This window comes from Alosa pseudoharengus, unplaced genomic scaffold (assembly GCF_046254945.1).
Source record: "Alosa pseudoharengus isolate Yale_2024_CS ecotype anadromous, Long Island Sound unplaced genomic scaffold, YU_APseudo_1.1 YU_APseudo_1.1_scf_4, whole genome shotgun sequence".
NCBI lineage: Eukaryota > Metazoa > Chordata > Actinopteri > Clupeiformes > Clupeidae > Alosa > Alosa pseudoharengus.
Genome location: NW_027468774.1, coordinates 17,900,443 through 17,924,839, shown reverse-complemented (window position 1 = coordinate 17,924,839; position 24,397 = coordinate 17,900,443). Strand labels below are relative to the sequence as shown.

The 24,397-nt window shown below is 48.7% G+C and overlaps 1 protein-coding gene across 1 annotated transcript in view; it reads left to right on the top strand.

Annotated features, from left to right (window-relative positions):
• The window catches only part of tnrc6c1 (trinucleotide repeat containing adaptor 6C1), a 45,478-nt gene that overhangs the window by 6,768 nt on the left and 14,313 nt on the right, over positions 1 to 24,397 (top strand). The window contains exons 2-5 of the mRNA XM_076266633.1: positions 905 to 1,007; positions 3,440 to 3,461; positions 12,215 to 12,604; positions 22,168 to 24,368. Coding sequence (XP_076122748.1) covers positions 905 to 1,007; positions 3,440 to 3,461; positions 12,215 to 12,604; positions 22,168 to 24,368 — 2,716 coding nt within the window. The remainder of the gene's footprint in view (positions 1 to 904; positions 1,008 to 3,439; positions 3,462 to 12,214; positions 12,605 to 22,167; positions 24,369 to 24,397) is intronic.

Below are 24,397 nucleotides of genomic sequence, written 5' to 3'. Positions count from 1 at the left end.
TGAGGTGATACCGAGACTTTATGTCACCTGGTGAATGCCCAAGCATCCCAGTGTTCTGGCTGTCGGAGGTTAGGCCTCATTGGTAGACCTGAAAAAAAGCAACAATGCTAAACAGTCTAACACAGAGTGTTAACTGTTGCACGTCTATGGACGCAAACCGTTGAACTTTTATTCTTTCATTTGCTGTAATGTGTACATGACTATAAGAGCTGGGGAAGACAGTCAGTCTCCACTGGTGCTGCTGGTCTCCATGTGGTGCACATGATGGATGTAGCCTGAAACAGACTGGGTCACCCATCTGTGGCTGAGGATCCTTCCCAGCCAGCAGCCCCAGGTTGGGGTGGGGGTGGGGTGGGGGTGGGGGGGTGACTACAGCAGGTGCAGCCGCTCGCCCAATGAGCCCTCTTGCTGAGGACTCTTCATAAACTCAACTGAGCAGAGCCATTTTTCATCCCGGCCGCTCTGATCGATGTCCAAACCTCTCCCCACTTCCACACCTGACGGCCTCAAAGAAAGACGAGGAAGACCAGTCTCACTCCCGCAGCACTTTGGGTCGGCTTTCATCCGCCGGAGTGTGTTTGAGTGCGATAATGACTGCTGCTGTCGCTGTCACTGGGTAATGATGGCGTGATGGCAGTGCCTAGAGATCTGTGTCTGTGTCTCTCCTGTGAAACGCTGTGCTGTTTGGCTCAATAGCTCTGGGAAGTAGCCGCTACTGCCATTCCCCTCTGTCTTCGAACGGCATTAATTGGGTGGAAAGCCACAGTTGGAGTATCACCCAACGAGTTGCTTTTTTATTTTTTTAATCAAGCAGACCTTGAACTAACTGTCTGTCTCTCTCTCTCTCTCTCTCTTTCTCTCTCTCTCTCTCTCTCTCTCCCCCCCCTATCTATGCTTTCCACAGCCAAGAGCAGAAGCAGGGAACACAAATAGAGAACCATTTGATGGAAGAAAAGAAAAAGAAAAAGCAAGAAGAAAAGAAAAAGAAGGACGCTGCTCAGAAAAAGGTGAGGCCTGCCAGGGCTTCCCCACTCATCCACTGTCTATGCACACCTCTGTAAACTGCAGTAGTAATGCACTATATTAATGTCAAAGCAGATTCCCATCCATTATACTTGGTTCAAACCCACACTCTTGCTGGAATAGCACACATGCCCTCAGCTTGCCAGGCTTGTGCACAATTCAGAATTTAATTGAGGATGACTCCTAAATTCCAATTCAATTCTTGAATTTGAATTGAATTTGAATTAAGGTCAAAAACAGGATGTAGAATTCAAATTCGAATTTGAATTAAAGGAAGTAGAATTGAAATTCAATGAAATACGAAGAAATTCATATACATAATTTAAGGGTAGTGTTTAACAATGAAGTCTCACAGTATATGTCAGATAAGACAGCATTAAACACACAACTTGTAACTTAAAACAGCAATTCCCATTCCAGATTTGTCTGTAATGTCAAGTTGTGCAAACAAAAATGCTCACTTAGTATTGTGCACTTTCAGTACAGTACACTGAAATGCTATTTCAACTAACTTGGTCATTACAATTACAAGTAAAGTATACTGTATGTTTATTAAACACAAAAGGTGTATTGAAGTTGTGCTAACTAATGTCACAGTTCAGCTAACTGATATGACAAAAATGCAGAATACCACAGACCCGGCCTACATATTGTTAAAGGCATCACATATTAATCTTTCCTGTAATTCAATCTTAAGTTACAATAACAAAGTGACAGTGACACTAAAGGCTATATATAGTGTTGTTGTGTAATTGATATGTGATTTATATTGATACATCACCCCATCAATGACTATCCAAAACAGACCAAACCTGTGAGTAGAACTAGTGCTGACAGTTATAGACAGACACAGATCTGTAGCTGGAAACCATACATACAGGTACCCTGTCTCTGCTAAGTTACTGAGGCTAAATGTGAGCTTGATTAGGATTTTTATGGGTGCTCTCCTTGCAAACTTATGTTGTATTAGACATGGTGGTGTTAGTGGCTGTCCATTAAATGGCACTCTCCTCTCTGGTCAGGATATTAATATCAACCCCAATGCCTTCACAACATCATGGATACACTGAAATGCCAAAATCAGGCCTTTGAATGCAGTGGTAAAACAAAGTCCTGACTCACTGTGGACATTGAAGATTAGGGGGTTCCCTGAACCGCTGGACAAACCCAGGTGTGTGCCACATATTGGTGGTACATAGTGAGGTCTCCCCTTCACTGTGCAGTACTTTCAGAGTGTAGTAAAACAAAATACCAATGTAACATGTTGCTGAAGTTCTACCTACAGCATTAGAGTGTTTTGGATAGTCATCCACATAAATTACACACCAACAGTATATAACCGTTAGTGTCACTGTCACTTTATTGTAATTTAAGATTGAATTTCAGTAAGGATTAATATGTGATATCTTTACAAATATGTGGACCAGGGCAGTGGCTTTCTGGAAGTGCATTGCGGGAAATGTAACATCAGTTAGCACACCTTGTGTTTAATACACATTATACTTTACTTATAATGACCAAGTTAGGTTAAATAGGAATTATCCTTAGTGCAAGTGTACTACACAAAGTAAGTTTGCACAACTTGGAATTCCTATCCCAGATTTGTCTGCAATTTCAAGGCAATCAGTTTGCATGTTTTTTTTAAAACTACAATTAACTAACAGGTTAAGTAAGGTTAACTAACTAACTAACTTCACAGTGTAGCAAAACATAAGCAATTCAAGTATAGTTTACTTGATTTAAATGATCATGTTCACTTAAATTACTCCTTTTAGCCAAGTTATCTCAAAAAGCAAAATCAACATAATCAACAAAAGAAAAAAAACTGAGTTATACTAACTAAACATTTTAAGTAAGAATAGCTATTACATTTTACAGTGCAAAGTAACCTTCCCAAAACTGAATGCATGTGAGATTCAACACATTCTTACTGTTGTGTGACTGTGGAATTGCTTTGAATTGCCATGAATTTAATTCCACTTCCTGTCATTCCAATTCTAATTCTAATTCAAATTCAACTTCCTGTGGGGCGGAGCCAATTCAATTCAAATTCCAATTTGTGAATTGAATGGGGATCCATTCTAAAATTCGGAATTTTGCACAAGCCTGTTGCGAACATCACCTCCAAAAACAGCCTAGAGATTCAGTGACTTTGAGTTGAGCTACAGGAATGTTACCGCTCCTTCTCCGAGTGCTTCATTGGTCTGCGGTCCTCTTGTATCACTGCCAGAGATGTTCATTCCTTCGGGCAGATTTGAAAATTAGGCTATTCCAGTTGTGTAACCGACACTGTCAACTTGAATTCTTCTGTGGCGTGCGTTTCTTGTGGCATATGTTTTTCTCGCTGACCTGCTCTGTTGTCAGTGCTATTGACAAACAGCTCTTCTGACCTCTTTTCCTCTCTCTTCTTTTTCAGGCTGCTGAACAGAAAACCAAAGGTGAGTTTTGAACCCCTTGTCTCCCTGCCCCATACCCCTCTCCATACACCCCTGTTGTAATAAGCATTTAAAACATGGCGCCACACATTTCCCCTTGGGCTCCACCGCTTGATGCGGCATCCAATTTATTTTCAGTTCGTTTCAGTGGGCTCGTTTGCCTGCAGAGACAGAGAGAGGGAGAGAGAGAGGCCTCGCTCATCTCAGCCAGAGCTAACCAAGCGTGAGGGCGCAGTGACGGCGTGCAATGAAGTCCATTAGGAGAGATGCTGATGGTGGAGGTTTCTAAAATGCAGAGTAGGTGTTGCATATGAACGCTTCCTCCTGCTGGATTTTCGAAGTCTGTCTTTTGTATTGTCGTGCCATGTCAAAGATTGTGGAGGCGGGAAGACAGTTTGGCTAGAGTGGGAGACATAAAAGCTTTGGCCTGCTGACCATAAAATGATCCAGACATAACCACTTCATCCCCTCACAAAACGCTAGCAGCACACAGAAGCAAAAGGAAGGAAAAGAAATGAAAGCAGAGAGTGAAAGTGAGAGTATAGTATATATATACTTTTTTTTTTTGATCCCATGAGGGAAATTTGGTCTCTGCATTTAACCCAATCGGTGAATTAGTGAACCACAAACAGCACACAGTGAACACACAGTGAGGTGAAGCACACACTAATCCCGGCGCAGTGAGCTGCCTGCTACAACGGCGGCGCTCGGGGAGCAGTGAGGGGTTAGGTGCCTTGCTCAAGGGCACTTCAGCCGCGGCCCACTGGTCGGGGCTCGAACCGGCAACCCTCCGGTTACAAGTCCAGAGTGCTAACCAGTGGGCCACGGCTGCCCCGAGTGAAGAGTCTGAGCCCCAACATTTGCCTTTAACTTGGCAGGCCTTGAACTCCTCACCCTCCTCATCTGTATAATCCTGTTGAGCACCCCCAGGGGCCGCAGCAGAGAGCCCCTTCCACAGGGGACCATTAGAGACACTGAACTGCGCTGTCCCCTGAACAGACAGGACAGGAGTTCCAGGGACTTGGTGTTTGGCAGCCGTGATGCTCGTTAGCGCATGTGTTGATTGAGCTCCAGTGCTAGCTGGAGGTAGCCTGGGTGTTCCCATGCTGCCTTGCGCGCGATTTGATTCACGCTGCTAAGGCAGCCTGGAGACCATGGAGCAAATTTTCGCCTGAGATAGGGGACCAATCACAGAACAAGGGGGAAAGCAAGACGATGATGAGCTATGCACAGACGCATTTGATAGACATCCGTGGCACCCAATAAACGGATCTGGGCATTTTTTTCAAATACGAGAAAATTAACGTTTGGTTCCCAGACCACGTCTCATTGAGAAGTGGTGGCGCTAGCCAGGCTAAGCTGGAGGAGCTCCTGAAAGCCAGGAAGGCTGTTGGCCAAACCAAAACTCCGGTGCAAAGATGAGCAATAGGTCGTGTCGGGAGAGGGATCTGAACATGACAGATACAGTACGCAGATGATGCAGTCAGTCACACAAACAATCTTATTTGTTCATTGCTTGAATTGCGCCAATGAATGAATGAATCAATCAATCACGCAAAGAAGAATAAACATTGACTATGTGTTTCGAACATCATCTGGGAGTCATATGTCTTGATCTGCGTGGATTTTGAGCCCTTCCAGATAATTTCCAGTAAGTTTTGCGAGGCTGCATTCGCGGAATGGCCAGTTGGCCTCTGTCCAGTAAGGTCTCTTAATCTGCTCATGCGTTTGTTTGGTCGTCCTTATCTCTGCCGAAGGTCTGCCACGTCTCCGAGGCTGACCAGCTGACTCGTGAGCACGCTCTTGCATTGCATTGTTCTCACTGTTCTCAACCGTATTACATTCCCACGTACTCACCTAGAACATGCATTTATCAGCGATACGTAGCACTGTGCAGATGTAGATGTATGTGTGTTCACTAATTCACGGATGGGATAAATGCAGAGACCAAATTCCTTATAGGCAAGTATACTTGGCCTGTAAACCTGGGGCCGTATTACAGAAACTTCCTATCTTAAGTCCTAAGTAGGGGGGGGGGGGGTTGTAGCCACGTGTAAGACTACACTGTCCTTGTACAGCAGTGTGCAGCCAGGAGGCCCCTGTCAGGGAGGAAAGGGGAAACGAAAAGAAGAGAGAGAGAGAGAGAGGCAAAACATGCTGGATGTCACATTAGGGATAGGAGATTTCATGGCCGATGTTTGTGCTGAGCCAGAAGCAGAAATTCTAAAGGCATTACAGATGGGGTGGGATGGGGGTGTGTGTTTACTTGAAACAGGCTGTACAGGAGCGCATCACATGAAGGGCTGACTGGGCTAGCTGCTGCTATGAGTGAGTGAGAGAAAGGAGAAACAGAACGAGAGGAAAGACAAACATCAAAATCGAGAGAAGCGAAGCAGAGGGAGAAAGTGAGCGGCAGAATCGTGAAGGAGAGAGTGAGAACACACTCGGGTTTCCTGTGGGTTCAGTCTGGGGGGGTTTGGCAGCAGGGCGACCCAGGGGGCCTCAGAAGGTTTTTTTTCCCCTCTCTCTCGCTTTCCACCGACTGAAAAAACATGGTCCCTCTGCATACACACACACACCACTGCCACCCCCACTGCTCCAGCATGTGGGAACACACACACTACACACACACACACACACACACAAACAGCGGGGTCTATTACAGGAAAGCACTTCATCCCTCAGTAATGCAAAAGCAGGCTGTGCGACCCCCTTCTTTTCCTTTTGATGTTAGTAAACGCGTCCGTGGACTGGCCTAGATTCACTCGTCTGCTTGTGTGCGTGGGGGGCTGGGATGGGGAGCAGAGTGGAGGTCTCAAAAGATTCATTATACGCACTTATCCTTGTTTTTCCATCGTGTGTGTGTGTGTGTGTGTGTGTGTGTGTGTGTGTGTGTGTGTGTGTGTGTGTGTGTGTGTGTGTGTGTGTGTGTGTGTGTGTGTGTGTGTGTGTGTGTGTGTGTGTGTGTGTGTGTGTGTGTGTGTGTGTGTGTGTGTGTGTGTGTGTGTGTGTGTGTGTGTGTGTGTGTGTGTGTGTGTGTGTGTGTGTCTCTGACAGAGACACACTGCTGTCATACCCAGCTCCCTGAGCTGCAGCCTCTCTGTCATGAGGACTACAGGTTGTCATGACACACATGACACACACACACTCACCAAAAACACATTTCTCTTTCCTACTCAAACACACAGGCCCACAATCACTCACACAGCCACACACAGCCGCTTTCCACCCACAGCTGTCCACTGTGTATGTATGTTATGGGATGAAGGCGACGGGAGATGGAGAGGGGAGAGAGAAGCATGCTATCAGCTGGTGCGAGGTGTCGCCTCAATCTCCCAGGACCCTCTCAGGACAAGGGGTCTCCATCTACACAGGTGCTTTGGAACAGGGCGCGCCCGCTTGAACCAGTTATTAAGCCCCTTTGCCATTTGCGCCTCAGCCACAGAGACGTTTTTCTTTTCCCTCTGCGTGAAGTGCACCTGTTTGTGTCTCGTGCTGACAGGGCTCCGGGCTGTCGGGCTGCTGAGTACTTGTGATTTTGGCATTGCTGTTTTTCTGTATACTATTTATTTCAGTCACAATCCATCTGAGTAATCTGGCAGTTATTTCATTACAGCTGTAGTCAATATCTCCCCATCCCTCCAAGTGCACTTTTGATGTTGAAATCTTCTTTCCCTTTGCTGGCCTGTCAGATCCAGGCCTTGTATGATATCCTCCATTGATTTCTTTCTCTGGTTTTCATTCTGTCTCACTCCTAAGCTGAGTTTAGGGACCAGACATCATAGACATTTGTGTTTATGTCTGACCTTTTTGTCAAGCTCTTTCAATCTTATTCAGCCATCAGTTTGTTCTTATTCCATCAGGAGTGAGGGTGGGGTTATAGACTGATATGGAGGGGGGTGTTCGTTTTGCTGGAGAGAGTATTCTTGTGTGTCACTCTGGAATGGGAGCGATAGAAAGTGCTGTGTCGGGGGAGGGGGGGGGGGGTTGGTAGTGACAGATGACAGCAGGCCTGATGTGGGGACAGACAGCCTCCAACTGGGGCCATATTTATAGCCCTCCCCCAGACTGCTGCCTCTTGCTCTCTCTCCTTTTCCCTCCCCCCCTCTTTCTGTTCCTCCCTCTCTCTCTCCCTTCCTCTCTTTCTGTCTCTCCATCTCTCTCTCTCTCTCTCTCTCTTAGTGGGGGTAAGTTCTTCAGTTGGCAAGGGCATCAGGAAAGGCAAGAAGAGAGAGAGGGAGAGTGAGTTGATCAGGTTGGCCATATTTGAGCTGGCTTGCTATTGTAGCTCATTCCCACAGCCCCTACTATATATCTCTTCCTCCTCTGCCTCTGCGTTCTCTTCCTGGCATTTCCGTATTTTAAAAACACCCAGCTACGTGTGGACATAGTCTGAAGCCAAGGAGCGCTGCTGGTCTACGGAGCGGCTGGCCAGGAGTGGTGCGGTTAGAGGGGGACCCACGTAGACACTGGTGCGGTCTCCCTCCATGGCCCCTGTCCTCCAGGGTTCAAATGCACACTGCCCAGAGCACTTCCCTGCTGTCAAAGACGAGGGAATGGAAATGAATCCCTTCCATTTACTCCAGTAGTGTGACTTTTAGAACCCCAGAACTAAAGAGGACATCCTGGGCAATCAGTGCAAAACAGCAAAACAGGCGGTATTCCCCACTGGAATACAGTTCCGTGCCCACACTGATATTGGCCCAATGTGTTTAGTGTGGCTGCATGTCTTATTTTTTATTGTAGCACATTATTACCAGTAGAGTATAATGTATCATATAGTCTATGTGTTTATTAAATTGTAACAGGCCACAATGTATTGAGTCAAATAAGATTCACCAGTAAAGAATGGCGCCAGTCTGTTTTGTATTCTGTTACTGACTACATGATTGTCTGTCTTAGTGATGGGAGTATGGGCTGCGCTTTGAGCATCAGGAGGGGACTGATAGGGGAAGGTTGTGGATGTCTCCATAGCAACAGCCCCTTCTCTCTATCTTTCTCTCTCATTCTCTCTCCCTCTCTCTTTCCCTCTCTGAATTTCAGCTCACATCTCCTGTCTCTTTTCAAAAACAAACCCAGCCCATAACACACACTAACAAACACACTGACCCAAACCACTCAAACCATCCAATTGCATTTCTCTTAAACCTCAAGGTGAGAATGTCAGTTAAGTTCACTAGTAAGCCCTAACACTAATCATATTTTTGACAAAACAACATGACTGAATGCTAGGAAAAGTCACTAGGAATATTACAAGGTACAGTTGTGTAGCACCTTATGCTGATCAAGCGTGAGTCAATGTGTAACAGCATTCCACATTCATTAGCATTAGTATTCATTATTCAACTAATCTGACCGATGAAAGGCCCAGTGGCAGGTCACACAGTCAGTCTGAATCGACTGAAGCCCATAATGTTGCTTAACACAGCCGCCACAGTTGCCGTCGGTGTGGCCTTGAGTGAGGCGCTTCGGCCGTCTCCACAGATGAGGAAAACACGTTAATTGCACGCCGCTGGGAGGAGGCGGCGCGCCCACAGGAATGTCCAGTCAGCACATTCCGCATGAGGAGCCCAAGGTGCTCGCTGTCTCCAAACATCAGCAGTCAGAGACCCTCGCAAATGACCCGCGCCTCCCAGACCTCCATCAGTGTTCCAAATCAAATCTGCACATTTGCCAGAAAGATTAAAAATGTTGTGTTATTTTGTTTTTGTTTCTGTTTTTTTTTTTTGTCAGTGGCACCCTATGTATTTGCTAAGAAGACGTGTGTGTGTGTGTGTGTGTGTGTGTGTATACTGGTACAAACGATGTGGCAAGGAAGAAGCCTGCAATAGTTTTACGATGTGAAGCTTTGGTAACCCACAGGACTCTCATTGTGGTCTGAGAACACGCAATCCATTCTAGATGAGCCTGGTGACAGATATGACAAAACACATGAAGATGTAAGATAAACCAGGAGTATGAGGTCACCTAATTTTACATTCTTTCATTCACACGATAATTCATTCATGTAGAAGTTGTGTTTAGCTCTGTGCTATTTAAACTCTCGGTCTCTGTGTTTGTGTGTGTGTGTGTGTGTTTTTCTTTATTGTTTGGTCTTTTGTGTTTTAAGCATGCAGAGTGTTTTGGCTCTGCAGCGACTGCAGCGCCTGAGGCTTTCGTTTGTTTGTGTTTGTTTGTTTACTCGTTTGATGTTGTCGTGTTAGGAGAGGAGGGAGGGGGTTGCTCAGTCTCCCATTCCAGACCCAAATTACAGCTTGCCTCTCTCTTAAGCCAGCATGTTGAAATGTCCTTTTATTGATATAGGTTAACACACAACATAAATACAGTAGTCTTTATTTAATTGCCAGTGAAGAGACCAATTTTGAAAAAAGAATTGGTGTATGTGTGTATGCATGCGCATATCCAGGGACTGTGCCGCACAAACAAGGATTTAACACCCCTCGTCCACCCCCAAGCCTGTCTTAATCGCCAGACCTCTTCTTCCTGATACTGCACTGCTATTGGTGGAGAACAGGCCGTTTCATTTCTCCCCCCGAATCTGCCCCTCACAGCTTTCTGTGCTGCTTATTTTGGCGACCGAAACGAGCCCAGGCTCAACTCTCGACTCTTATCTGTGTGATTTAACCCGTCTGCAGCAGGACCCGGTGTGTGTGTGTGTGTGTGTGTGTGTGTGTGCGCCTCCCCCCCCCTCAGGACACATTTGCATCCACTGACAAATAGTGGGTCAGAAAGGGGTGATTGACAGCTGGAAGGGGAGGGAGAAGAGGAGACCAGGGGGGATACAGAGCGAAAAAAGAGAAGTGTGAAGCGAGGTGGGAGGATGAGGAGGGAGATGCCTGGAGATATACAGTACAGAGAGAGAAGAGAAGCACAAGGAGGGAGGAAGAGAGAAAGACCGCACGGGTACGATACAGAGAAAGGAGAGAGAGAGAGAGAGAGAGAGAGAGAGCTCCTCCCCTCATTGGCCAGCCGAGCTCGTGGCTGGCAGGCAGGCAGAGCTGGAATTAATCAGGGGATTTGGCGTCACTGAGTGCAGCGTTCAGTGAGGCTGCGCGGCAGGACTCCCCTCCTGATTGGGAGAAAGGAAGAGAGGGAGGGAGGGAGAGAGGGAGGGAGGGAAAGAAGACGAGACAGAGAGTCAAAGAGAAGTGGCAAGAGAGAGATGGAGTTGGCGAGGGAAATAAAAAAGAGGTGGAGGCAAAGTGTTGAGGGATTTGTGTGCGCGTGCGTGCGTGCGTGCGTGTGCGTGCGTGCGCGCGTGCGCGCCTGTACAAAAATGTGTATTTATATGTGTACCCATCAGGTTCTGTGCTTTCTCAAGAGGGCCTCACTCTTACGTAAGCTTGCGCGCTCACTGTGGCCCGTCACCTCTCGTGTCGAGCTCGAGTCTCACATGGGTCAGAAGAGTAGGAGGAGGAGACCAGGAGGCCTCTGAGCGGCTTACTGCACACAACGCAAGTAGCCCAGTAGCTGCTGCCCATGACTCCACTCAGTATTTGTCTCTGTGTGATCATCTTTGTAAAGACAGAAGGGAGGTTGGTGGAGTGCTTCTTCTCTCTTTAGTCCTCATAAAAATGGCGAAACACTTCAGGACATGCGTCTGCACAGACTTTTCCAAGATGTGTAGGTCATTACACACACTGTATGTAAAGTAAAGGTGTGCGCTGTGTGTGACACTGGTGGTATTTCACATCTCCGCAGGCAAAGACTACTACCTACATGATACTCGTGCACGTGCATAGTTGGAAAGAGAACACACACACACACACACACACACACACACACAGTTATCAAATGTAAAAGTATGTTTCTCAGTTTTCATGTGCGGTCATAACAGAACAAATGAATGCAAACCTCTAGCCTACAGGCACCACTGCTGTCACATTCCATGCGTCACGACATTCGGCTGCAAGTGGCGTCACTCGATGCAGTGATGATGACCGTATCAGTTTGAGCACCGTGCTGCAAACAGGAAGTGTGACATCTGCGCTCGGCAGGTGTGACAGGAGCTGTTATGTTAAGCATGGCAGTAGCGGCGGAGGCGGCGGCGTACCTCGGGTGTCGTCTTCCTGGCTTGGTGACTGTTTACGTCTCTCATCTGTGTGGAACGCCGCCTTCGCTTCCTCACCACCACCTACACACCAACACACACACCCAGAGCTCCTACTGGCTGCCCTGCCACCTGTGGAGTTTAGGTGTGTGTGTGTGTGTGTGTGAGAGAAGGGCGTTGTGTAATCCATAGGTGTGTGCCTGGGGAGCTGGGTTACTCCACTGGAGTGTGAAAGTGCGAGCTTCTCTGATGGTGGATGGGAAGAGTGTTTGGGAAAAGCAGGCGTTTCACATGTTTCCTCCTAATGCAGTCAAGCATGTCTTCATAGAAGCCTTTTCGCTGTAGGGACATTACAGGGCAATAGAAGGCCGTTGTCTTTTGTGATTTAAAGTCTGTTGTTTTTAAAGGCTTTTAAAAACAACAGTGTTCTCCCACTGTACTTCTGAGAGCTCTTGGTGGTTGCGATCATTATAGGATGATATCAGCGCTGACTACAGTAAGGACTGAAATGGTCATTCATAGACAGAACTGCCCTGGCACCCCCTCTGGTTCCTGGTGCTTTGTTTTCATGGTGTTCCCCGTCGGATCTCCAGCCTAATAACCAAGTAGCTTCCTGGGTTGTAGCATGTAGGCTAACCCTTGTGTGTGTGTGTGTGTGTGTGTGTGTGTGTGCGTGCCTGCCTGCCTGCCTCTTGTGTCTCCCCAGTGCCAGAGTCTGCCAAGCCCGGCCCTGCCCCTCTCCCCCCCACCAGCCCTCCCGGGCCCCCCAGCAGCGGCAGCAGTGGCAATGGCAAGCGCGCTCCTTCCTCATCCTCCTCTTCCTCCTCCTCCTCCTCCTCCTGCACCTCTAGCGCTCCCCAGCAGCAGCAGCAGACGGCCGGTCCGCGTTACCCGCCCCGAGAGGTGCCCCCTCGTTTCCGCCAGCACGAACACAAGCAGCTTCTGAAGCGGGGCCAGCCTCTCCCGCCCGGGACCCTGACCCTGACCTCTGCACCGGCGCCTCTGACCCCGGCCCAGCAGTCCTCTTCGGCCTCTGGCCCAACGTGCGCTGGCACTTCGCAGACACCAGCAGCCTCCAGTAAAGCTCCGGCATCAGGTTAGCATCATCGCCGCTCCGCCAACACGCTCCCTGTCCACACCTCACACACACACACACACACCCTCACCATCACCCTCCTGCGTCTCCTGCCTAGTGCCTTGACCTTTGACCCTTTCAGTCCAACTCCTCAGCTCTTCCTCTTATTTCTCATTGCCCTGCTGGAAGAAATTACCTCCCTGTGGAATCAGGTGTTGCATGGCCAGAGCTGGTCTCTTGGGCCCATTTGGCTGGTCTGAGCACAGTGGGATTCTTTTCCCCCTCTCCCCACACCTGCCCCTGGTTGGTCTCATTTCATGATTTGTTTGTGGACCATGGCCTAATATGTCATCAACATGCAACATGCAGCTATATTTTACTAGCTTATCTCGCTAGGCAGCAATGCAAAGTAACAGAGTAAAAAAAATAGAAGTTGTAAGAAGGTTAGACGCATACCTTCAAGCATGCACTGCCACATAGCTCATTATTTGGACACTTTGAGATAGATAGAGAGAGAGAATTTTGGTCAAGTGGAGGAGATATGGGAGGAGGGGGCAGTAAAACATGAAGTTTGTGGTCTCTAGGGATCAGATAGATCCGCGTGGGAGGTAGATAGCAAACATGTAAACACAGCTGTCTTCTCTACTGGATGTCTCTACCCCCACCCCCTTACGCTCCGGCTCTTCTATATCTTTCCTCGTCTTTTTTTAAGAGCTGCGGCTTATTGTTGTTTTGTTCAGCTGTGGGGAGAGTGAATTAAGTGAAAGGGAGAATGGGGAGTCTGTTGCCTGCAGACTTGCAGACTGTTGCTTGTGAATCCAGTTTTTGTAGAGTAGGAATACGTTTCCTATACTGAAAGGTCATTTCTTAGTCTCTTTCTTTGTGCATTTATGTACTGTATGTCTGTCTGTCTGTCTGAGTTAGAACGATAGGAGGAGAGAAGTAGTTATAAAGAAAGTGTGTATAAATATATATATAAAGTGATTGCCAATCTCAGCCCACTGGCGAGTGATGGGTGGATCTGTTTGGCGAGTGAGGAGGTGCAACCTTGGGGAGCAAGAGGACTAAGATGGCGCAGGCCCAGAAGTGGAGTGACTCACCGTTGCCGGTAACACCAGCCTGATCTCCCCCAGCTGCAGCCCCTCACTAACACACCCTGTGTGTGTGTGTGTGTGTGTGTGTGTGTGTGTGTGTGTGTGTGTGTGTGTGTGTGTGTGTGTGTGCGCTATGTCATACTGTGTGTGTGTGTGTCTACTGTATGTCATACGGTATCTGTGTGTGTGGGTGGCTGTCTGACAATGAGGCTCTGTGTGTTGCTCCAGAACTCCAGTGGCTGGCCTTGTTTCACACTCAGAGTGTGGACTCCTGCAGTAAGCAGGGCAAAGTTGTGAACACTGCACAGAGGACAACACACTCATGTTCTACCTTTTTTCATTTCCTCTCACTTATTTCACTGAGATCTCTTTTTTTACCCCCCCCCCCCCTCTGCTGGCGACGTGGTTTGTGCCCGTGCAGCGCTGGTTGTTTTGGACGTTAGAGGCTGCCACGTGTTCAGAGCGATGGCTACGCAGGATGTTACTTAACGCAGGTCGAGGAGCGAGAGCGCGTAACATGAGCTCTCCTCCTCTGCGTGCCTCTCCTGTGGGTTTTTCTCTACCTCCCTCCCTCCCTTTCTCTCCTTCTTTTCTCTTTCCCCTCTCTTTTCAGCGAGACGCTGCTGGACAGCGTCCCACTCGGATGGCGGCCATGATGCTCTGGCTCTGTTTTACGGCCCTTTTGCTTCACAACGGCCACATTCATTCCCTCCTTCGAACTTCTCATTCTTCCCTTTTCCCTCTCCTCCTCTTCTCTTTCAGTAGTTACATATCCTTCTCTCCTCTTTTCTTTTTTTTCCCCCTCTCACTACTTTCCTTGCCTTCTGTCTGTGTGCACTTTAAACCTTCCAGTCTTTACTGTTTGTTCCCTCTTCCATTCCTCATGTCTTCTCCTCTCTACATCTTGTCGTTTCTCTTCCCCTATCCCGGGTTATTCACTCCTCCTCTCATTCCCTCTGTTCCTGCCCTCTGTCTTGCCTTTTCAAGTTTTCACAGAACTTTTTCGGCCCCGGTCAAGATGGCTGGCCCAGCCCCCAGGCAGTCAGCACCTTCTAGTGTCTTGGGCACTTGGGCAGCGGCTCAGTTTCACATTGAGAATGTCTTTCCAGCACTCCAAACAGCACCCCTCCCTCCCAACCCCAGAGGGATCCCTTCTAATCGGACTCCTAATCTCCTGTTTCCCCTCCCCTGGTTCCCTCTGTTGTCAGATTGTCCCCCCTTTCTTTTCTTTCTTTCCTCGGGCTTTATGCAGATCAGCTGATTGGAGTGCGGTGGCAAAGCTCGGTCAGTCGTCACCCCCGCCATAATGGGCCTGGCATCCTCGGGATCGGGCGTTCATGACCGTGGGCGTCTGGGCAGCGCCGAGCTTGAGCCCCCTTGTGTGCTATTTTAGGAGACCCTGGGGGGACCCGCCGGGTCCTCTCGAAATGGGGGAAGCCGTCTGTTCGTGGGAGGCTGTGTGTGTGTGTAGCAAATGGGATATGGGGAAATGAGTGGGATACAGTTTCAAACCATTTGCGTTAGACACATTCCATATTTACTGAGCTCTTGGCAGCTGGAGTTGAGAGAGTTTTGAGGGGGTGGTGGGGTGGGTGTGATCTGAGTGCCAGACCAGGGCATGTGGGAGGGTCAAGATGGAGCTCCAAGACCCCGAGGCGGTGAGAGAGAGAGAGAGAGAGAGAGAGAGAGAGAGAGAGAGAGAGAGAGAGACAGAGAGAGAGACACAGACAGAGAGAGACACACAGACACAGACAGAGAGAGAAAGCTTGCTTGAGTGTTTATGTCTGAAGGAATGTTGGGTTTGAAAGGGAGTACAGTGGTATTTGTGAGTTTTATTATGCATGTGTTTTGGTGTAGATGATTACTCTGTGAGGTAAGTGTGTGTGTGCACAAGAACGACAGAAATAGAGCAAGAAAAAAGAGAAATACAGAAAAAATGTGAATGGGATTGCATTATGCTTGTTGCAGTGTGATTTTATCGTAGGTGTGTGTGTGTGTGTGTGTGTGTGTGTGTGTGTGTGTGTGTGTGTGTGTGTGTGTGTGTGTGTGTAAACCATCCTGAATGTGAGCACAGCGGTGTCGGTCCTGTGCTCAGTCTCTGGCTGCTTGCTGCTACCTCGCCTGATTATGTCGGGCTGCATTTGCGTCATGACCTCACGTCCTCTGCCGGGCATGCTGGGAAGTGGGCCGTGTGCAGAAGGCAGTCTGACGAGGGTTGCGTAAGACTCATCCACCCCCACAACACCCCCCCCCCCCCCAACATCCCTCCCCTCCTCCGCTTCTTCAACCCACTTGTGTACAGGCAGAGTGGTGATGTCAGCAGCAAAGCCCCAAAGCTAGTCCACGCACCTCTTTCTCTCCCTCCCTCCTCTCTCTCTCTCTCTCTCTCTCTCTCTCTCTTTCTCTGACACACATGCACGGACACACATACATGCACACATAAATGTAAGGTTGTTACTATATCTTAGGACTACCCTGTGACATGGTTTAAGGGGGGACTTAACAGTGCATGTGGAAAAGTGATTGTGCAAAGCCAACCCCAGCCCCTTGTTATTCCCCTAGTTACCATGCCAGACAGTTTTGCTTGGCCTGCTCCCACTGGCTGTTCACAGAAGTTCATGGACTCTGCTCTAGCTTGAGCTGGCTTCCACAAAGTAGTTGATCCTGTCTTTGCAATTCTGATTTCATCTTGTAAGTCTACCCCCCTGTGTGTGTGTCTGTCATGGAAAAGTCATGGAATTCTAAAATCCCATTTTCCAGGCCTGGAGAAATGATGGATTTCAGTCAATTCATTGAAAGTTTTGAAAAAGTCATGAAATTTAATTTAGTCATACCAGGGACGTAGGGAGGAGGATGCCTGCAATGGAATTCAGTTACTTTCTTCATAGAAATGTAATCGATACTATTGTGATACACTCAGGCTTGGAATTTCACCAATTTAGGGGCAAGGCCACTTGGCATTCAGTTGGCCATATTTGGTGGGGGGGCACAAAGACCACATGTCGGGGCACCAAGGCCAAAGTTAAAGGAACCGTATGTAAACAAATGTATTTCAATTAATCATAAAATGGCCCTGATAGGTAGGCTTGGGTATCGAATATCGAGTATTGGTTGGAACCGGGACTATCTTTGCGATTTTCCCGGAATCGTTCAAAAGTTTAAATTTCGATTCCTACTTTCGATTCCCAGTCTGCCGACAGGAAGAAGAAACGTCTGAACACCAACGAAGAAGCGCATAGTTAATAGAATTAAAATTCATGGAGAAGGTCAGACTATTTCATTCAGAAAGCAGGGTTCCCGAGGATCGATCCTTAAAAAGTCTTAAATAGGCTACAACTGAATTTTCGAAAGAGAGGTATTAAATGTGCGTATGGGACCGCCAGCGAGTGCAAGAGAGCGAGTGATGTCTCCATCCAGTTTCGTGTATTTAAAACGCAATTGTATACGTGATAGGCTATTAGGCTACGGGAGGAAGTGTAGTGGTTGCAGAGTGAAGATGTTTTTCACGGGTTTGGTTAAAGGTGTGAAAACGGTAATAATACAGTAGGCCTATGTACAAAATAATATGCCTGGCGTTTTCGTGGTGTAGCTGAGGCCTGAGAGATAGACAGGGTAGCCTACGTGGAATGAGGGAGCCTACGGTAGAATGAGCGGGAGAAAGAGTTGGTAAGCCAGTTAGCGATAGGTTGGCCATATGTTCGAATTTAGGCCGGACATATGGATTTTAAAAGCCGGACGTTTATTTGTTCTCCTTTTTGGAGTTGCGCTTGGCATCTAAAGTCTTTGCTCGGACGCAGCATCGTTTCACAAACTATGGACGCGAAGACTGCTGGTGAAATTATGTGCAGTGCTTCGCAATCAGGAGGAAATACTGTATACCGGTATGTTAAGTTGATCTGTTTGCATCTTTCCAGCGTGTGTTGCTGGCCTAGCCTAGGGAAGAAAATGTCTGTCTTAAGTTATAATAGCCTACCTGTAATATCTGCCAGCAGCTTGCTTGCCAGCGTTTCCCAGTAGGCTAGGCCTACTTAGCAAAAGTTGTGAAATATAACCGCATATGCTTTGAATGTCGGCGACTGCTACATAAAAATACGTGCGTTCATAACGTGCGTGCTTGAGATGAAACCAGCAGTTTTCAGCAGGATCATGCGAAGAGGACCTGTCTCTTAATTAATTTAAAACAAGTCAATGGTTTTACAATGTTTCAGTCAAGCTTTGGTTGGTTTAGATACAACTGGTATGCAAAATGTAAAGTAGTGGATTAACTTTAATTTGCTGTGCTGCATATGGACAATAGATGCACATAGTAAATTATATAAAGTAGGCTTATTAAAATATGTAAATAGCTTAGTTAACTTTGAAAAAAATATTTAAGGGAATCCAGTCCAGTGCACATGTCTTTGGCAAGTAGCCCTAGGCTACTACAGACACAGGTGAAGAACAGCCTCAGCAGTAAGCAAAACCAAATATGTACAGTACAGCCAGCTTCAAAAGCAAGCAGTCCAGACCCTAAAATTGGGCATTTATAGCTGTGAAGGTAATTCACACACAATTATTTTCTTTCGCCAAAATATTTTTGGTAACTTCTGTAGACATCCAAAATGGGGTGGGGGTTAAAATTAGTAGGAAAAAAAAACTATTGCATTAAACAGTCTTATATATCTTTTTGCCGTGGTATAGTCTTAATTTTCATTTAGATGTCTTGAAAAGGTCTTTAAAAGTCTTTAAATTTGCACTTGGAAAATGTGCAGATACCCTGAGAAAGACCGTTGGTTAGCTAGCTCATTTAAAATATCCTAAACTTTTTTTGACCCTGCCTTTAAAAAAAATCGGAATCGAGAATCGTTAGGAACCGGAATCGAAATAAGAAATCGGAATTGGAATCGGAATCGTTCAAATTGAAACGATACCCAACCCTACTGATAGGTCACTAAACATTAAGAAGTCATGTTCATTTCAAATACTTATATCACTGACAACAGTCTGTGAAGGTTAGATCTTCAGACCCGAGACTGATTGATAAACACCGGAAGAAGCAGAGCAGGTGGTGGAGCCCGGCACCGCCACTTCTACAAAGGGCTTATTTAGGAACAAAGTAGTAATTAAAGTGGCTTTGATTGCATCATTGCATGTTTGGCTGGAGAAAGGCGGCCATTGAATTGAGAAAATAATAAGTTGCTGTTCTGCTCAGGCTTTGACGCATTGTGCATCGGGGGAAGCGTCGGGGATCATTTGTAAACAATGCCACTCTTCACGAGGGGAGCATGGTGCTCTGGTGCCACTTTCTCTGGCAGCATCACTTTCACACAGAGCATCTCACTTTCCAGCATCTCCCCCTCTCTTTCTCTCTCTCTCTCTCTCAATCTCTCTCAATCTCTCTCAGTGTCTTTGTGTCTTTTTTAGCTGTCTGTAGTATGTCTATGTCTCTCTGGCCTTCATTTAGTGCCTTTTTGCTGTTATATTCCATCTCTCTCTCTCTCTCTCTCTCTCTCTCTCTCTCTCTCTCTATCTAACCATCCCTGTCGCTTTCTCTCTCTCCATCTGTCTTCAGTAGTTCTCCTCCCCCATTCCTCTCTGCTCTCTCATTATGGAGTACAGACACACTCTTAAGACTTTTAATGTTTGGCAGGGTGCCCAGTCATTCACGCCATTTCCCAAGATTTCCAGACATCCAAACCCAAAATACAGAAAAATGTCAACATTGGGCTTTCTGTTGCTATCTCTCTGCTAACAGCAAGAATTCACAGATGACAACACTGCTGCGCTAACTGATCAAGGTGTGAAGCTAGGTTTAACCTGACTGTGCTTACCGATTGGCATCGGCATGTTCTCATAACAACCACTCAGTTATCCTAAATAATATCACATGCACTTTGAAGCAAGCAAAATGATGCTTTTCTGCTTTGACAACATCTGTTTCACTGGAAGGGGCAAGGGGGTAACAACAGGACAGTACTACCGAGACTGACAGGTCTGGTGGTAGGGCTAATATTACGAGAGTATTAAAATACAGGATATTTACAGGAAAATCTAAAAACGGGAAGACAGGAAAAAAATACCTGAGAAACCCTGAGAACCCGGGAAGATTGACAGGTAGGGTGTGTGTGTGTGTGTGTGTGTGTGTGTGTTTCTCTTGTTCTGCCACTGGAGTGCTGAGTAGAGCAGAGCAATAACAGCTCTGGTATGTCAAGTGTTCAGCAGCAGACTGAGAAGAGGCATGTCTGTAATCAGCAACAGAGACTGTGGACTGTGTGTGTGTGTGTCTTTGTGCTGTGTATGTATTTGTGGATGTGTGTATGTTGTGTGTGTATGTATGGTGTGTGTGTATGTATGGTGTGTGTGTATGTATGGTGTGTGTGTGTGTGTGTATGGTGTGTATGTGTGTGTTTGGCAGATATGCACAGGAGCAGAAAGAGAGAGTGAGGTCTTGTTCCCGAGTGTCCGGAAGCCCAGGACAGACCGCGGTCTTTGTCTCTGGGTGCTCGGCGCAGCCGTTCTCAGGCAGCGCCATTGTGAGCCGCGCTGCTAATTGCTGCGGCAGTGTCGACTCCGACAAATATTTAGTGACAGATTTGGAAGGCATGAAAGTGGAGGAGAGAGAAAGGAATCCCCTCTTGCCCTGTTTCCTTTTTTCCTGCTGCTTTGTCCCCCAACCCCCTCCTGCCCCCCTCTGCCAACCCAGCCCCCTCGTGATCGCACAACACTCTCTGCACTAACCCTCTCTGCCAGCACCCCCTCCCCCTTGTATGAGAGAGCGAGGGAGAGAGGGGAAGAAAGAGAGGAGAGACTGTTTCAGGAACAGAGGGAGGGAGTTCTAAATAAAAACAGAGCTGAGAGGCAGCAGTGTGGAGGTCTGATCTGGCTCTATGCGCGCTGATGAGCACCGATAGCTACGCTGAATTGTTGACATGTTAAGCTAACGTTAGCTTAGCCTAGCCGAGCGCAGCCTTTTTTCACCCTGAGCCTGCATAGCTCGCCCAAACTGACGTGCCACAGTGTAGCTGTGATGACCACCTCGACGTGACACAACACCTGCACTCCTTCCCTCAGGTATTTGCAGCCTCCCAACCCCCCCCCCCTTACTTTACTCTTCTCTAACACCAGGATAGCCACGCCACGTCCCTTGTTCTCCTTTCTTTAAAAAAAAGACATAAAATGTCCTCGAGGAGTGTGTTTGTGTCATTGACAGACTTTGGGCTCTGGCTGGAGGCTGCTGTAGGAGAGGGTGCACTGGGGGGTGGGGGTGGGGAGGGTAGAAACCAGAGAGATTTTGACAGCTGCTGTGTGCAGTTTTGGCTCCAGTTCAAGTTTGATAAAATGGCGTCCTATGCAGCATAGCCTAGCCATACACACTCACAGCAAGGACAACGCAGCTCAGAGAACATACAGGGATCTCTCTCTCTTTCTCTCTCTCTCCCTCTATCTATTGGACGCTGTCTTCTCTCTCTTTCCTCCTCTCTGTCTTTCTCTCCCTCGTAGTTTCCATTCGTCTTGTTCACAATCTCCTCCCCCTCTTGTTTCCTGTTCAATGTCTTTGCAGTGGAGCAAAGCGAGGGGGCAGCTCAAGGGCTTGTATTCTGCAGCTTTTAAAATTACAGTCCAAGACACACATACATACACACACACACACATACACAAGCATGTACATTTGGCACAGGCGCACTTCAGACAACGACAAACAGAACGGAACTTGTGCCAGGCTAGCAGGAGGGCGCCTGCCAAGCCATTAATCCAGCACTTTCCTGCTTAAGTCTCCATATGTGGCAAACTTTGTGGTCTCTTCCAACATTCTTTCTTTCTTTCTCCCATTCTTTTTTTGGCATCCCCATGTAGTAGGCTGATGTTGTTGTGCTGCGTGTTTGTTTTGAAGTCTGACGGGTAGGTTCGAGGAAAATTGTGGTTCGAGATTGCAGTCTTGTTTGACAGCAACACTGAATTATGAGATACTGCTTTTGTGAAGCGTCATCTTTGGGGTTTGAAGTGAGAGGCCGACTGAACAGCTTTGATGCCCAAGTCCCAGTGTGCTCGTCACTAAACCTGAGGCAGGGAATGCCCTTGCCAAGACGGGGAAAGTGAATGAAAAGTATTAGACAAGTTACACCTCTTATGTTTCTTTTGGAGGATTTGGAGGATACTTTTTTGCCATTCCATCATTACCTTGAACTTGTGGGTGAATGTTTACAAATCTGAACAATGACAGATTCACCTTCCTCTTGGGAGGGTATTCGTGATCACAATGTTTTATTGTTTATACACATCCCAAAAGCTGAAGATGAACAAGGAAATTTGAATTGAAACTACATGCCATTCATAATAAAACATGTGGACCTGAGATCCGCAGGTCTTACCAAACCTGTTGTGCACTGACCATATGTGCATCATTTGCTCTGACACATACTGCTCTTGCATTTGTAGTGAGAATGTGCAACATGTGCACACTTTCCTATGACCGCTCTAAACTCAATCTTTGTTCTGTTTTCTCCTCTTCAGATCTCCCTCCGCAGACTGCTCAGGGAGCCCAGTATGAAAATCCCCATTGGGGACACCTACACACCAATCGCAGTGCCACTACGACCAACACCAATACCCTCAATCCCAACAGCAGTGGTGGAGGAGGAGGAGGAGGAAGCAACTGGGATCAACTGATCATCGACGAGAGCGACACCGAGGGGTGGCCCTCCATATCCCGCCGTGAGAGCCACACCCCTGCAGGATGCCCCGCCACTTCTGACTGCATCTCTGAGAGCAGCGGCGGCGGCATCAGCAGCGGCAGCACAAGCATGGCCTCCGGGCCCAGCCACACGGGCCACTTCTCAGCCAATCACCCCAACGGCAAAGCCGGCGCTGGCCACTCCGGCGGAGCTCAGCTCCCTGGCCAGGGTGGTGGTGCCAATAGGGGCTGGGGCTCCAACCCCACCCAGGGCCCCTTCCCCGACGGGAAGGGCGACGGTGCCGGCGGCTTGCCGATAGGAGGAAGGTCCCAGCCCTGCTGGGGCTCCTCTAGCTTTAACTTGAACCTGAACCCCAGTGCCAACCCCTCGGCCTGGCCCGTCTTGGGCCACGAGGGGCCTGGTCCCGGGGGCGGCAGCTCTGGAGGAGGAGGAGGGGGAGGGACTAACCAGTCTCCCGGCGGCAATAACCTCTGCAGTCCCTCTGCATGCGTGACCCCCAATCAGGGTGCCAACGGGAACCCTGCCTCCGGATCAGGCAGCGCCTGGGGCGGCATGATGCCCGCCGAGGCCCAGGAGTCACACCGCCACCACTCCCCGTCCACGAATGTGTCTTTCAGCTCCTCAGAACCTCAGAACCTTAACACTGACGGACCAAATCACACTAGGCAGCAGCAGCAGGAGACGCCCAACCCCGTCCAAGGCCTGCCGGCGTGGGGTACCGCTGGCGGCCAAGCCATGTCTGGTGGAGCCTCCCAGGTGAATGGAGAGGACGTCTCTGCTTGGAACAATGGCGACTCCAAGTCCGCCCCCTCCAAGGACTCTGGGTGGGAGTCAGCGACTGGCTGGGGTCATGGCGGAAGTTCGGCGGCCAGTGGTGGTGGTGGCACCGGCGGCTGGGGGCAGTCCTCCGGCGGAGACTGGGGAAAGCCCTCTGGCGGCGACGTCAAAGGCTGGGACGCGGTCAGTTCTCCCTCGCAGGAGCAGCTTGCTGGTTGGGGCCAAGGGGGGACTACACCGGCCAGTGAGGGCAGTGTTGACAGCCAGGACACGCAGCAGTCTAACAGGGATGGTTCATCTAGGAAAGAGCCTGTCCCAGTGGTGCCTGCGCAAGACCTGGACCCAAGGGTGCTCTGCAACACAGGCTGGGGTCAGACCCCGGTCCGGCAGCACACAGCCTGGGAGATTGAAGAGGCAGCTCGTGCCGGGAACAAGAATGACTCTGGCACCGAAGTCTGGGGCTCATCCTCATCCAGCATTCCTTCTACTGGTCCTCAACCAAACACCAATCCTGGACCTCAGTCAATACCGGAACCAGCTGGAAAGAGCCATGACTCCTGCTCCAGCATTGCAGCTAACTCTGGCTGGGGAACTGTGATGCCAACCCCCAACCAGTCTGGGGGTTCTGGATGGGGAGAGCCTCCCAGCAACAAGAAACCCACCAATGGGCCGAATGGAGGCTGGAGCAACCCACCTCCACAAGCAGGGGGCCCTGGGTCCGGCATGTCCAAGAATGGGCAGTCCTGGGGTTCGGATGACAAGTCTCCCAACTGGGACAATCCCAACAACAACAAAGCCAAACCCCAGGGTTGGGGCGATGGGCCCAAAGTGTCCCACAGCTGGGGTAAAGGAGGGGATGGAGGATCTGCCGGAGATTGGGGAGATCCAGGGGATGGCAAGAAGAGAAGCCCAACCAGCTCGACCTGGGAGGGGGATGGAGGAGGCTGGAAGGATAGTGGCCACAACTGGGGAAAGCCTGCCCCAGCTGCAGGTGGAGGACCAGGCATGATTGGAGGAGGAGGAGGTGGAGGAGGAGGAGGTGGAGGAGGAGGAGGTGGAGGAGGATGGGGTGAACCACAGAGACCTAGCGGCCCTTCCCAAGGCTGGGGCAGTAAGCCTCAGGAAGGCAGCAATGGCAACACCAGCGGAGGAGGAGGAGGAGGACGCATGGGCTCATGGAGTGGCCCCAACTCTGTGAAGCAGCCTAGCTCTGGTTGGGGTGGAGGAGGTGGAGGAGGAGGAAGTGGAGGAAGTGGTGGAGGAGGAGGAGG